The sequence below is a fragment of the Tenrec ecaudatus genome, chromosome 10 (assembly GCF_050624435.1).
Source record: "Tenrec ecaudatus isolate mTenEca1 chromosome 10, mTenEca1.hap1, whole genome shotgun sequence".
Classification (NCBI taxonomy): Eukaryota; Metazoa; Chordata; class Mammalia; order Afrosoricida; family Tenrecidae; genus Tenrec; species Tenrec ecaudatus.
In genome coordinates, this window is record NC_134539.1 from 142,198,056 (window position 1) to 142,212,469 (window position 14,414).

The 14,414-nt window shown below is 56.9% G+C and overlaps 1 protein-coding gene across 1 annotated transcript in view; it reads left to right on the forward strand.

Moving 5' to 3' along the window:
• MRC2 (mannose receptor C-type 2) overlaps positions 1–12,835 on the forward strand; it is a 67,586-nt gene extending 54,751 nt beyond the window's left edge. Inside the window, exons 14-30 of the mRNA XM_075562034.1 lie at positions 767–869; positions 993–1,131; positions 1,220–1,258; positions 1,371–1,531; positions 1,629–1,696; positions 2,389–2,489; positions 2,709–2,851; positions 7,383–7,497; positions 7,591–7,754; positions 7,898–8,006; positions 8,283–8,521; positions 8,620–8,788; positions 8,879–9,028; positions 10,304–10,423; positions 10,573–10,752; positions 11,382–11,408; positions 11,552–12,835. Of these exons, the coding sequence (XP_075418149.1) occupies positions 767–869; positions 993–1,131; positions 1,220–1,258; positions 1,371–1,531; positions 1,629–1,696; positions 2,389–2,489; positions 2,709–2,851; positions 7,383–7,497; positions 7,591–7,754; positions 7,898–8,006; positions 8,283–8,521; positions 8,620–8,788; positions 8,879–9,028; positions 10,304–10,423; positions 10,573–10,752; positions 11,382–11,408; positions 11,552–11,775 (2,251 nt within the window). The 3' untranslated portion in view covers positions 11,776–12,835. The remainder of the gene's footprint in view (positions 1–766; positions 870–992; positions 1,132–1,219; positions 1,259–1,370; positions 1,532–1,628; positions 1,697–2,388; positions 2,490–2,708; positions 2,852–7,382; positions 7,498–7,590; positions 7,755–7,897; positions 8,007–8,282; positions 8,522–8,619; positions 8,789–8,878; positions 9,029–10,303; positions 10,424–10,572; positions 10,753–11,381; positions 11,409–11,551) is intronic.
• The last annotated feature ends 1,579 nt before the right edge of the window (positions 12,836–14,414 follow it).

A 14,414-nucleotide genomic window follows, 5' to 3' on the forward strand; every position in this document is an offset into this window, starting at 1 on the left:
TCCATCTGCTCACAGCCCAGGTGCAGGTGGCTCTGGAGGATTGGTGACGCTCTGGAGCAGGGGTCCTCAAACTTTTTAAACGGGCCAGTTCACTGTCTCTCGGACCGTTGGAGGGCCGGAGTATAGTTAAAAAAAAAAAAAACAACAAAAAACTATGAGCAAATTCCTATGCACATTGGACGAGTTGGCTGCTAAGCAGGCCAGATAAATGGCCTCGGTGGGCAGCAGTTTGAGGATCCCTGCTCTGGAGGATTGGTGGCTCCCGACTAGTGGAGGGATTTGCTCCCCCATCACTGGGGCCTCCGTGGGTGAGGCAGGACTTGAATCCAGGGCCCAGCGCCATCAACTGGGCAGCTGCAGAGTCGAGGGGGAAGGAGCCAGGCACCCAGCCCCTACTTGTCCCAGCGTGTCTCCCGTTTAAAGGGGGCCTACCTCTATTCCGTGGGACCCTGGGGGGCTACCCCTTGGGCAACAGTCCTCATGGTGGGCAGTTCAAAACCACCAGCAGCTCTCTGGGAGAAAGGCTGGGCTTTCTACTCCTGTAAACACAGTCTCTGAATCATAACGGGGTTCCCCGGGGGGTCAGCATTGACTCGATGGCAGTGAGTTTGGTGGATTTGTTTTGTTTTGTTTGGCTCCGTTTTAATGGTGTAGTTATTGTGCGGGAGCGTGAGGAGCGCCGCTGCGCTGTCACAGCTGCGGGGGGTGGGGGCCAGGAGGCGGGTTTGGGCCCTGCCTCTCACACTCACCCTTTCCCACGCCCCAGGGAGTCGGAGCCGGAGACGCATGAGCAGCACTGGTTCTGGATGGGGCTGAACCGGCGCGACCCCAGCGGCGGGCAGAGCTGGCGCTGGAGCGATGGGCTCGGGGTAGGTGGGCCGGGCAGGTGAAGGGAAAGCAGCCGCGGTGGGCGGTGGGGGCGCCCCTTCGGGCAGGGCTAGAGGGTCGCCCGTGCCGCGGGTCCCCTCCATCCCCCTTGCGCACACCCCCAGTTTTCCTATCACAACTTCGACCGGAGCCGCCACGATGACGATGACATCCGGAGCTGCGCCGTGCTCGACCTGGCCTCCCTGCAGTGGGTGGCCCTGCAGTGCGAGACACCGCTGGACTGGATCTGCAAGCTCCCCAGAGGTGGGGGGGCTGGCGGGGCAGCGGTGGCCGGGCCCCCGCCCCGAGGAGGGCTCCTTTCCCGATAGCTCTGCCCACGTTGTCCCCGCAGGTGCGGAAGTGCAGGAGCCCGACGATGTGAGCCCCCAAGGTGAGGCCCTTTGCCACCCCCCACCGCCCCAGGTACAGGGGTTTAGGGGCCAGAGGGTCGAGCCTAGGGAAGGGCACCGTGCAGCCGCCAGCTCGCCTCCCCTGCTCCCCAGGCCGGCGGGAATGGCTGCGCTTCCAGGAGGCGGAATACAAGTTCTTTGAGCACCACTCCACGTGGACGCAGGCGCAGCGCATCTGCACGTGGTTCCAGGCCGAACTGGCCTCCGTGCACAGCCAGGCCGAACTGGACTTCCTGGGGCAAAACCTGCAGAAGGTGGGTGAGCCAGTGAGGCTGCGCTAGGGGCAGGGAGGAGGCCGGCGGGGCGGGGCAGCCCTGCCCACCCTCACCTGCCCGCCGCTGGCTTCTGCAGTTCTCTAGGGGTCAGGAGCAGCACTGGTGGATCGGCTTGCACACCTCAGAGGGCAATGGGCGCTTCAGGTAGGAGGAACATAACGGGGAGGTGCGCAGAGGGTGCAGTGGCCACTGGGGCCTGGGAGGAGGAGCAGCAGAGAGACAGGAGGCCTGGGTTTGAGGCCAACCCTACGGGGCTTTGTGACCTTGAGCAGTGACCTAACCTTCCTGGGCCTCATTTTCTCATTCTGATATTTCAATGATCATGCTCCCTGAGAGTGAGGATTAGAAACAGCATGTGAAGTTCTTAGCTCAACATCTGACAGGTAAACCAGAACCCCAAGCCACTGCCATCAAGGCAATTCTATTGCCTAAGCGATGCTATAGGGCAGCGGAGAACTGCCCCTGTGATCTCCCGAGGGTGTAAATCTTTATGGGAGCAGTCAGCCTCCTCAGGCTCTCTGGAAATGACTGGTGGTTTCAAACTGCTGACCTGATGGTTAGTAGCCTGACAGGTAAGTGGGCACGAAATCATGGCAGCTCATTTTACATCTGGGCTGCTCACTGTGGACCAGGCCCACTCAGAGTGGGAGCTCTGCCTCAGGGCCAGGATGCCCACTCTTTCCTAGTTGGAGAAGGGAGGTCTCAGGTTCCTGGGTCCCCCGGTACCCCTGGATAAGGGCCCCTTCCTGTCCCCGTTCCCAAAGCCTTCACTGCTACAAACGGGAGGCCGAGCTTCTCAGTAAGTCTGGCATCCTCCCTGCTCCCTGCCTTTGCAGGTGGACAGATGGATCCATTATCAACTTCATCTCCTGGGCACCCGGAAAACCCCGGCCCATCAGCAAGGACAAGAAGTGCGTGTACATGACGGCCAGTCGAGGTGAGGGCCAGGCAGAAGGGTCGGTTCGGACCACTGAGGATGGCTGTGCCTGGCAGGACCTTCTCCTTGGTGTGTTCCCTCAACCCAAGGGATCCTGTCGGGCCAGGCTCGAGAGAAGGGCCTGTTCCCATGGTCCCCCAGCCACAGAGGGCAGAGTCAGGGTGCTGCTAGCCCCGCTCGGGGCTGATGGCCCACCGCACTTTCCCTCTGTCTTCACAGCGGACTGGGGAGACCAGAGGTGTCTGACAGCCTTGCCCTACATTTGCAAACGCAGCAACAGCACCCAAGAGAGCCTGCTCCCAGACCTGCCGCCCGGAGCCCTGGGGGGCTGCTCCTCTGGCTGGAGCCAGTTTCTCAATAAGGTAGGAGGGAGGGAGTGGGGAGGGCAGGACCTGGGGAGCCTGAGCCTTGGAAATACTGGCTTTTTGGTGACAGCCAGGTTATGGCTTGTTGGGGTCTCTCACTGCCTTGGAGTCCAGCACCCAGAGACTCCTCCCTGGCTGGGGCTGGAGATGCCTTTGAAAGTAACTCAGTGTGGTCACTCTGCAGGCACCAGGCTCCTGCTCGACTCCAACCCATAGGCCTGCCGACCTTGTGGTTAGCGTCCCAACTCCGAACTCACGAGGCCAGCGGGGTGCCTGCTCAGTGTAGTTGAATGTTCTGATCCCCCGCGGAGGCTGGCAGATAGCACAGTTGTCTAAGAGGTCTGCTGGAAATCAAATGTCCTGGTCACAAGCTCCTTTAGTCAAGGGGACAACGAGCATGTGGATTTGTGTGTGCGACGTCGCAGTCAGAATCTGCTCGTTCGCCAGGAGCCCTGGTGACCCTCTCGGTGAGACTCAGGGCTGTTAATCAAGACGTGGGTGGTTCAAACGCAGCCGCTGCTCCGAGAGAGAAAGAACTGGAAAGAGCCGTTTTATCCTGTCTTCCAGGGTTTCTGTGAGTCGAAAGGACCCAATGGCAATAGGCTTTGTACTAATGGACTGCCAGTCTACTAAGGGACTTTTAACAGTGGGCGGCAAGATTCCATTTTGCCACAAACTTTCAGAAGCCCCTCCGAATTAGTGAAGTACTCACAAGAACAGAATGGTGTGAATGAAGGATGAGCTGCAGCTTCAAGAAATAATACGAAGCGGACGTTGAACAGCTTTCCCGATATTAGTGGCATGAAAAAAAACTTTTTGTGCTCTCCTTTCAAATTTGTCAGTGGTGTCGTGAAACTTATTACCTAATCGTAGCAAAGCGGTTGCGTATTCCTCATTGGGTTTTAAAACTCTTGGCCTGACACCCTGTAATTCTGTGACTCAAAAGAGCGTGTTTGAAGTTGAAACGATTTTGAAACACAAATGTAATGGTGCTTGTACCTTTTTAAAAGATGGCTCAGAAAGACAGATCGATGGAAGTGAATGAAGTTCATCCGTCATTGGCTGGGCTTGTTAAATCAGTATCCCTATGTTCTCAGTCCTACAAGTTCAAGTTTGCTGCTTTTTTACAGCTTTATTTGAGATAAAACTCACACATCGCATCATTCTATTTACCCCAAAGCCAAAGGCCTTTGTTAGAAGCGGCCCCAGTAAATACGTCTTCTCATGTGTCTCACACACTGGTCAGAAAGGCTGCTTGTTCACACTCTTGTCCAGTGGGGTCAACAAGCACCAGTCTTTAATTTTATGTATTTAGAAAGTTCTCTTCCCACAGTCACGAGGGTACAGATAGGAAACTTTGGCACAGGAAAATGAGTCAGATGGGTAAATTTCTAAACATGTTTCAAAACGCTGCCTCCTAGGTATGAATGCCTTTCCCGTCCACTCGCCGACTTCTTACCAAGATGGGATTCGAGAACTAGTGTTTTTCCTTAAAAAAAACAACAAAACTATAGGACAGGGTAGAACTGCCCCTTTTGAGTTTCTGAGAAAGTAACTAACTCTTTACGATAGTAAAAAGTCCAATTTTTCTCCCAAGGAGTTTCTGGTGGTTTTAAACTGCCAACCCTGTGCATCGCAGCCCAATGCATAACCACGACACCACCTGGGCTCAGTGTGTATGTCTATGTCTGTATTGTATGTGTGTGTGTCGGTGTATTTCATGCATGCATGTATGTGCATGAATGTATTCTCTGGGTGTGCCTATGTATTGCATGTATGTATGTGCATGTGTCTACGCATTACATGTATGTATGTATTCTTTGTGTGGATCTATGTCTGTATTGTTTATATATTCCGTATAGACTCGAGTATAAGCCGACCCGAATTACAGCCGAGGCACCTAATTTTACCACAAAAACTACATTAAAAATGTGCTGGGAAAAAAATCAGCTTATCCACGAGTCTAGACGGTATGTATGTCTCTGTAGGTATTGTTTGTGTGTGAGTGTGTGTTTGTGTACACCTAGTAGCTGATTAAAGGATCCCTGGTTGCTTCAGTGCTGGACTGTTAAGAAAGCGGTCAGGGGCTTAGACTCACAAGTCATTCCCTGGAGAACGATGTGCTCTTGGAAACTCTAGAAAACCATTCTCCTCTCCAGCGGAGTTGACTCTGCGTCCACATGAGTTTGGCCGAGCATCGTAACCACAGCGGCTGACCTAAACTTGCCCCGGGAAGGGCTGATGGGGTGGGGTGCCTTCTCTGTCCGTGGGCCATCAATCTATGCCTACTTCTTTTTTTCAAAATGCCTTTTATTAGGATTGGGTAGAAGTTTATGGAGTAAATCGGCTGTCCTTTCAACAAGTCAGACACATTTTGGGTTGTGGCACGGATTATTGTGTTAACAGCACTTCTACTTCCTCCCTTAGTTTCCCACTTCCATTTTCATTCATTTTCTTTTCCTGTCTCTTCCTGCCTTCTGACATTGCTCCCTGGACGAGCCCCGGTGATTGGTTGCTCTAGGAGTGCACACCTCCCTGGTGGTACTGTTCACCGGGTAGGCCTGTCTGCCATGTGGCTTAAAGTCAAGCTACAGAGGTGAGTTCGGTGTCCATCTGAAGGGTGTCTATGCACGGGCTCTAGTCTCGATGTTCCATCCATCTCACTCAGATCAGTCAACCTGGTCTTTTTACGATTTTGAATTCTTGTCCGCATTTGCCTCTCCCGCTGTAACCAGGGCTACTTATTGTGAGCTCTCTCAGAGCAGTCAGCCATGGTAGCTGGGCACCATCTATTTCTTCTGGTCTCAGAGTTGTGGAGTCAGACATGGGTATGGGTCTGAAAACTAGGAAAAACAGGAAGGAAGAAATGAAACTTGCCCACCACCTCCGGAGATCGCCACTCAGGATGTTGGTCATTCCTCATGGGCTCTTCTGGCATCATTGAGAGCACGGTCACAAGGACCGTTTCATGGCCAGCGCTTCTTTCGCGTCATCTTGTGAGCACCCGTCAGTAGACAACATCTTTCATGTGTGGACCGGAGCCCTTCTTAATGCGTCAGAGTTGATGCAATGCAGAACTGGGTGACGCTCCTGCCCTTACACTTTTCAAAAACTAATTTATTTTACTTGTTGTTGAGAATCGCTGCAGCAGAGCATATTCCAATCCACCCATTTCCGCAGGTCCGCGTCGGCGACACAGATTGTGCATCTGCTCTTCCCCCTCCTTTGCCACCTGTTCTGCCCCCACTCATAAACTCACTGCCCCCTGGTTTCCTCTCATATCTCTTGAGTGACTCTTGGCAGCTTTCCAGATGCCGTGGTGGCCCAGTGGTCATGCACTGGGCTGCAGTCCTCAAGTTTGAAACCAGCAGCCGATCCTCAGGAGAACGACGGGGCTTTCTACTCCCGTAAAGAGTGAAAAGGCACTCAGAGACTCACAGGGGCAGTTCTGCCCAGTCGTAGACAGCCACTGAATCCAAACAGCTCGAAGGAAGTACGTTTGGTGTGAGTGGTGTTGAAGGGGCTGGTTGCAGGTTGGGCAGCTAACCACAGAGTCGGCTGCAGGAAAGCACCAGGCGCTCTGCAGGGAAAGATGAGGCTTTCTACTCCGGTGAACAGTGATTTCCCCAGACCCGCAGAGGGACTGCCCTCGAGGGTCACGATGAGTCGGAGTCAACTCTATGGCAGTGAGATTGTTGAAGTTTCTCTTGTGGTTTTGTTTTGGCATTATCAGGCAGGTCCCAGATAGCTAGTTCTTCCAAGAACACAGTGCTCCAGGCAGACATTCTTCCCCAGTTCTGCTAAGAATGGTTGAAGAAGACTTGAGGGGTTCCTTTTGGTTTGGGGCTTCAAACCGCTAAGGTTCTGCATGAGAGTAAGCATGCACGGCCCTTGGTCCCTTCGTTCCCTGCTGGAGGGATCCGTTCCCTGCCCTCCGCTGCATCCTTGTTCCGCTGGCAGTCAAGCCTCGCGGGCAGCATTCCTACCTGCCAGGAAGAAGACCTGGCTCTGTTTCCCAGTCCTTGCAGCTCCCAGGCAGCCACCACCCACTGGTGGGAGTCGGCCGTGTTGTTGTGAGATTGACCGGGTTTCAGTGGATTGAGGTGATGGTGACACAAGTCTTCTAGATGTGATTGATATGTTGAATCGTGTGATATGTGAATCCTATGCCAATGAAACAAAAAGAAAACTCCACGGAGCGGTTCTGCGCGGCTCCCACAGGGCGCCCGGAGTCAGAGCGGGCTCCGCAGCAACTCGGGCAGCGGATCAGATCGGATCCGAGCGGGCCGGCCGAGCCAACAGCACTCAGGAAGGCCCACAGCACAGACAGACAGACTGGGTCGCTGTCCAACCAAGGGACGCGGCTGCCATCTAACAACGTGTGGCCGAGTGTGCGGCCCCTGCCGTGCCAGTGTGGGAATGTGCGGGAGCCCTGCCACAGGGAACCCCACGTTCCTGGTTCCGGCCCGCACACAGGGGCGTGTGGGACAGGGAGATGGAGCTGACGCCCGCCTTCTCCTCTCCCCAGTGTTTCCAGCTCCAGGGCCAGGACCCCCAGGACCGAGTGAAGTGGTCAGAGGCCCAGTTCTCCTGTGAACAGCAAGAGGCCCAGCTGGTCACCATTGCAAACCCCCTGGAGCAAGGTAGGATCAGTCTGACCCAGCCCTTTGACATGGCTAGCGTAGAGCAGGCGAGAGCGAGCCTGTCTCTCACGAGGCTCTTCTTGGGGACGGCAGCCTTCATCACAGCCAGCCTACCCAATGTGACCTTTGACCTTTGGATCGGCCTCCATGCCTCGCAGAGGGACTTCCAGTGGGTGGAGCAGGAGCCTCTGCTGTATGCCAACTGGGCACCCGGGGAGCCCTCTGGCCCTAGCCCAGCTCCCAGTGGCAACAAGCCGGTGAGGATGGCACCCCCACCTGCCCTGGCCCCGCCAGCCCGTCTGCCTTGCCCCAGACCTCCCTCTTCGGCCCTTGAGAGGCAGTGGCACAGAGCGGGTGGGAGGCACTGTGTGGGCTCCCCTGAGTGGCACCTTCCCCCCAGACCAGCTGTGCGGTGGTCCTGCACAGCCCCTCCGCCCCCCTCACCGGCCGCTGGGATGACCGGAGCTGCACAGAGGAGACCCACGGCTTCATCTGTCAGAAGGGGACCGGTGGGTGTCTACAGTGCTCGGGGACCAGCCAGGGTCTGCTGGGGACAGCGGTGGGCTGAAAGCCAGGGGAGCAGCGAGGGTCTCGGGAGGAAGGTTTGAAGGTCAGGAGTTGCTGGCTGGTGGACCATCCTGAGTCAGAGGTTCCTCGGGCCAGCCCAGGGACCCTCTGCCTCAGGTTCCTTGGGTCGGGTCATTCCAGACTCATGAACTTTCCAGTTGAGCACCATATCCCCCAGTCTTGTGACTGCACCCTGAACCCTGCCCCCTTCCCTGCAGACCTCTCTCTGAGCCCGTCTCCAGAAGCATCGCCCCCTGCCCCGGGCACCGAGCTCTCCTACCTCAACGGCACCTTCCGGCTGCTGCAGAAGCCGCTGCGCTGGCACGACGCCCTGCTGCTGTGCGAGAGCCGCAACGCCAGCCTGGCCCGCGTGCTGGACCCCTACACCCAGGCCTTTCTCACGCAGGCCGCACGCGGGCTGCGCACGCCGCTCTGGATCGGGCTGGCCAGTGAGGAGGTGAGCATGCCCTGCCTGCCCGCGCCCCGACTTCCTCCCCTTGTCAGACCTGCCCCCCCAATGCCCTCACCCTCCCACACTGACACCCCGCCGCCCAGGGCTCCCGGAGGTACTCCTGGGTCTCCGAGGAGCCGCTGGGCTACGTCAGTTGGCAGGATGGGGAGCCCCAGCAGCCCGGGGGCTGCGCCTACATGGACGTGGACGGCTCCTGGCGCACCACCAACTGCCACACCAAGCTGCAGGGAGCTGTGTGTGGAGCCAGCGGTGGTGAGTGGCTGGCGCTGGGGCCAAGGAGGGGGCCAGGCTCTGGGGGACCCTGGGAAGACTCCAGCCATTCCTCCACCTTGCACCCCACAGGGTCCCTTTCTCCCCGAAGAATGAACTATGAGGGCAGCTGCCCCCAGGGGCTGGCCGACTCCACGTGGATTCCCTTCCGGGAGCACTGTTACTCCTTCCACCTGGAGCTGCTGCTGGGCCACAAGGAGGCCCTGCAGCGCTGCCAGCGAGGTGAGGGGGGTGGGCATTTCAGGGGTGATCTTTGTTTTTTCTCCCCACCCTGGCCCTTGGCCCCCAGGGGTGATCTCTTGTGGACACTCAGAGATCTCATGAATCCCATGCCCCTACTGTACAGACAGCCGCTATCTAAGTGCAAACTGACAGCAGCAATTGGAAATATTAGATGAGGACCTTAGGGGGCAGGACCTTGATATTAATGAGGGGTCTTTAGCACCTGGGAAACCCTGACCAAAGCCAAAGTTACTGCCATCGAGTTGAGACCAGCTCAAAGTGACCCCACAGGACTGAGTAGAATTAACTGCTCCCGTGGGTTTCCAGGACTAACTCTACGAGAGTAGAAAGCCTCTCTCCTAAGAAGAAGTTGGTGGTTTCGAACTGTCAATCTTGCAGTTAGCAGCCCAACTTGTAACCACTACAGAAAAGGAAGATGAAATGTTTGCACAACTTGCAAGCAGTATGCTGTATGTCGATTATTACTAGAGGGTCCATGTAGGAACTGTTGAATTGTTACATAGTCTCAATAACAACAAAACGAAATTTAGAGAATAAATAAATCAGTGAATAAAATCCCTTGGGAAGAGTCCTGGTGACATCGTGGTGATGCATTGGGCTACTGCCTAACAGGTCAGCTGTTCGAAACCACGAGCTGCTCCTTGGGAGAAAGATAGGCTTTCTACTCTCAGAAACCAGAGTGTGAATCCAGAGGCCCCAACCAAAGAGTCAGACTCAATAGCAGTGAGCTTGCTTTTAGTTTGGGGTGAAGGATCCTTGATGGTGCTGTCGGATCAGCATTGGTCTGCCACCCGCTAGGTCGGTAGTTACTTGCTGCAAGGTCGGCTATTCGAACCCACCAGCCCCTCCGAAGGAGAAAGACGAGGTTGTCTGCTCCTGTGGAGGTGTACAGCCTCAGAGACAGGGCTGCTAGGAGTCAGGAACGACTAGATGGGATTGGTTCGTGAGTCACAGCCGGCCAGTGGATGGTGCAGAACTAGGCAGCCGTGGTGTAGGGGTGAGGGTCGAGAGCTGAAGGCTAACAACAATGATAAAAGCAAAGTGTACCCAGGGCCCTCTAGCTTTAAGCTCCCAGAGGGCGGGGCCACTGACGCCCAACATGCCATCTGTCCCTGAGCGTTTGCTGGACATTTATGGCATGGTACACAGCCCTCACCCCTCCCTGCATAAATGCACAGGCTTCCCCTCCCCGCTGCCAAGGGGGAGGGTGGGGTGCATAGAGGCCAGCCAGCCTGACTGGGCCCCTGTGTCCAGTGGGCGGGGCAGTCCTGTCCATTCTGGACGAGATGGAGAACGTGTTCGTCTGGGAGCATCTGCAGAGCGCCGAGGGCCAGAGTCGCGGTGCCTGGCTGGGCATGAACTTCAACCCCAAAGGTGGGCCCCCCATGGACATTGGGGGTGGGGTGAGACCGCACGCTGAAGAGCAGGGCTTGGCCAGGGTGGGGGTGGAGCGGGCTAGTTCAGAACCAGCCTATTCCCTCTCTTGCTTCTGCCCCCCCTTTCTCTCTTCCCTGTGTTCCTAGGAGGCACCCTGGTCTGGCAGGACAACACAGCCGTCAACTACTCCAACTGGGGTCCCCCCGGCCTGGGCCCCAGCATGCTGAGCCACAACAGCTGCTACTGGATCCAGAGCAGCAGTGGGCTGTGGCGGCCGGGCGCCTGTGCCAATGTCTCCATGGGCGTGGTCTGCAAGCTCCCGCGAGGTGAGCGCTGGTGGCCCATGGACACATCTTGTCCACCCTGGGCAGGCAGTGCCTCTCTCTGCCTGCACGGGCACAGTGCACGAGAGGGCGTGAAGAGACCAGGCCGCCGGGACCGCCCTCTCTTGGGAGAAATTGGTTGTGGGAAGGACTGGCCCGGGGACTCAGCTGCCAACTCGAAAAACCCGTCCGTCTCCTTTCAAAGTGTGCAGAGCACGGTCAGGGTCCCCACAGGATGCCATCACTCAGTGCCTCCCTCACCTTGGGCAAGGGACTTAAGCTCTGTGCCTCAGTTTCCTCATGCACAAAATGAAGATGACGATAGTACTTATATCACCGACTTATTTTAAAATAAATACAAGGGGAAAAAAACATTGCTGCCAAGCCACCTCTGACTCCCAGTGTGTCCGGGGAAAAGGGGCTCCAGTGGCTGCTATTTGGAAGTGATCACCAGGCCTTTCTTCTGTGGCACCTTCTACCCCTTTGCCCCCTGGAGGACTGCAAATGAAGACGAACAGGTTTTTTAAGAGGTGTCCGGCATGTAGGAAGGGCTCCATTTGTGTTTGCTTTTGACTGTTGCCTTGGTTACGCTGGCTCACAACTGCCCCCCCCCTTCTCTCCCGCCCCTACAGCTGAGACCAGCAGCTTCTCCCCATCAGGTAAGCCCCAAGCAGCGCTGAGAGCAGCCGCTGGGCTCGAGTGAGCCTCTTCCCGTTGTTCCTTGTGGCAGGTGGGCAGAGGAGGGAGGGCTGCCCAGTCTAGGCCTGACTTGCAGACCGCGGGCCGTCTTGTTTTTCCACAGCCGCACTGCCGGAGAACCCGGCCGCCCTGGTGGTGGTGCTGATGGCGGTGCTGCTGCTCCTGGCCCTGCTGACCGCGGCCCTGATCCTCTACCGGCGGCGGAAGAGTGTCGAGCGAGGGGCCTTTGAGGGTGCCCGCTACAGCCGCAGCTCCTCTGGGCCGGGCGAGGCCACTGAGAAGAACATCCTGGTGTCGGACATGGAAATGAACGAGCAGCAAGACTAGAGCCATGGGTGAGGGGAGGGCTGGGGGCAGGAGGTGCTGGGGTGGCTGGGATCCTGGGCCAGCAGGGCCCCCCACCCGCTACCAGTCCACGTGGCCATTAGAGGGGTGCCCGTGGCAGGGCAGGGCTGGGGCTGGTGGGGTCCCAGCCGAGAGGGCTGGACTGAGTGCAGTGTGGTGTGTCCCTTTCAGAGGGGACTGAGGCCTTGTCATCTGGCCCTGTGTCCCCATGGTAACTAGAGCCAGGATGGGAGGTGGGGCAGGAGTCCCTTGCCTAGGCCTGCTGCCCGTGCCTGAGGCACGGCCTTCCTATTCCATAGCCTGAGGAGTCTCCTACGTCCCCTCTGGCAGCTCCTGTCGCTTCCCCCCTCCCATTTAGCCACCTCAATTCTGAGCCCCTCAGCTGGTCTCTTCCTCCCCCCACCCCCAGCCTTCACCTTGCCTCTCCTGAGCCAGGGCTCTGGGCTTGAGTCCCCCGTGGGCTCTGGATGGGAGTTGCCCCTCCAGTGCCTAGGCGGGGACTTGTAGCCTAGAGCAGTGTCCTGGGGTGCATGTCAGCTGAACTGGAGACCGGACTGTGGAGCGATGCCCCAACCTCCCAGGGGTGACTGGGCTGGGGTATCGTCTCCTGCCGGTCAGGGGAAGACCTTATCCCTGAAAGAGTCCCCTGTGGGGACCAGAGTAAGTCCCCTTGCCCTTCTAGCTCCTGACTCTGCTATGGGAGAAGGGAGGGGCTTGTCAGTTCTAGAGGCCGGAGAGAAGCGGGAGCCAGGGCAGCCCTAGTGCCTCCCTCTAGTGGCGCCCAGAGGTGCTCCCTCTAGTGGCGCCCAGAGGAACAGCGCCCAGGTGCAGGCAGGCCCCAGGGGTGGGGTGAGTGGGGTGGGACCTGCCCAGGTGCCTTTTCAAGAGGCCAGACGCCCAGCCAGCTCTGGGGCCACGGTGTGGGACAATGTGAATATGGACTCAAAGACATGGTCCCATTTTTGTAGTTCTCAATTTTTTAATGTGTCATGGTTAAAAAAAGGAAAAAAAAATAAAACACCCTTAAGAGGCTTGAAAGAGACAGGCCTGCTGTGTGTACCTGGTGCGTTTTCATGTCCCTGCGGAGAGATCGGTCCCAATGGAGTTTCATGATGTGTTCCTTCTGCCTCCCATCTCTGGGGGGCGCCCCGTGGTGGACACGCCTGCCGCCTGCCCTCCCTGCAACGGGAGAGCAAACACTCCCCGCCCCCTCGGTATTCCCTGCATGGCAGGTCAGAGAGCGCACAGGCTCGGCAGAACACGTACCTTCCAGCCTGCATCAGTGGGGCCACGGGCCCCCCATCAAGGGCTGTTCGAAGTAGCCTCAAGGTTAAATGAGACCATCCAGGCCAAACCCTTGGAACCACACCCTGGCGCCTGTGCTCACGTCACCCACGGCTGTGGCATGAGCCTGACTCTTGGCTGTGATCTGTGGACACAAGCACCTGGCCTGGCCTTTCTACAGTGGAGCCACTGGGTGGGTTTGAAGCCAATGGTTGGGTGGCACTGTCGCACACTGCTGCCACCGTCCAGGGGCCTTCGTCCATGGACTCTAGGGCCATTGTAGGGGCCCAGGCCTGGGTGGGGATCTTCTTCCAGGGCTCCCTCTGTCCTGGTAGCTTGGACACTGCCCACTTGGGAAATGAGAGAAGTCAGCTAGGGGCCAGGAACGGACTTCAGGACTGCACTCGATCTCTCTCTGCTCCTCAGCATCTATGTGGGCAACACACCTGAGCCCAGAGGAGGCTGACACCAGGTGTCCCAAATCACTGCCACCGAGTCGATCCTGGCTCACAGCGGCCCTGGTGGGCAGAGTAAAACTATCTGTGCGTCCGGGTCGACTAGAGAAACAAATTCATAGACACTTGTGTTTAAGAAAGAGCTTTCTATACAAGAGCAGTTGAATATTGAGAAAACATCCCAGCCCAGTCCTGGTCAAGTCCATAAGTCCGATATTAGCCCATATGTCTGATACCAATCTATAAGGCCCTCTTCAGACTCATGAAACACATACAATGATGCCAAATGCAGGAAGATCACAGGCCAGTGGCAGATAGTCCTGTGGATCCAGTGCCGGTAGAAGCATCTCAGCGCTGGTGTGGGTCTCCACGTGACCCCGCCAGGTCCAGGGTTCTCGCTGCCCTCAGCATAGCCCCATGTGTCTTGTCAGTAGAGAGTCTCAGGGAGCCTGCGTCCCGCCTCCAGTGAGCTATTTAGCTCCTTAGCGCCTCCAAATGAGGTCAAGCTGTGAATTGATTGATGGGCTAAACTCCACCCCTTCACTCTCAATCCTCAAATTGACACCAGATTTAGGTTTTTGGCACTATAACTCCGTGGGAGCACAGCCTCATCTTTCTCCCGGTGCAGCAGCTGTTGAGTTTGAACTGCCGATCTCACAGTCAGCAGCCAAATGCCTAATCTAGTTAATGCCACCTGGACTTCCAATGATGGGCCTCCGTGTTGAGTCTGAGTCAGCAACTGCATAACACAGGATAGAGCGTCCAGCAGGGGCTCCCAGACAATCATCCGCGAGATGGGAGCGGGAGTGGACAGTTCCGTCTTTCCCCTTGCATCGGAGGTTCACAATGAGGGACCAGTAAGGCAGGCCAGGGGGAGGGGCA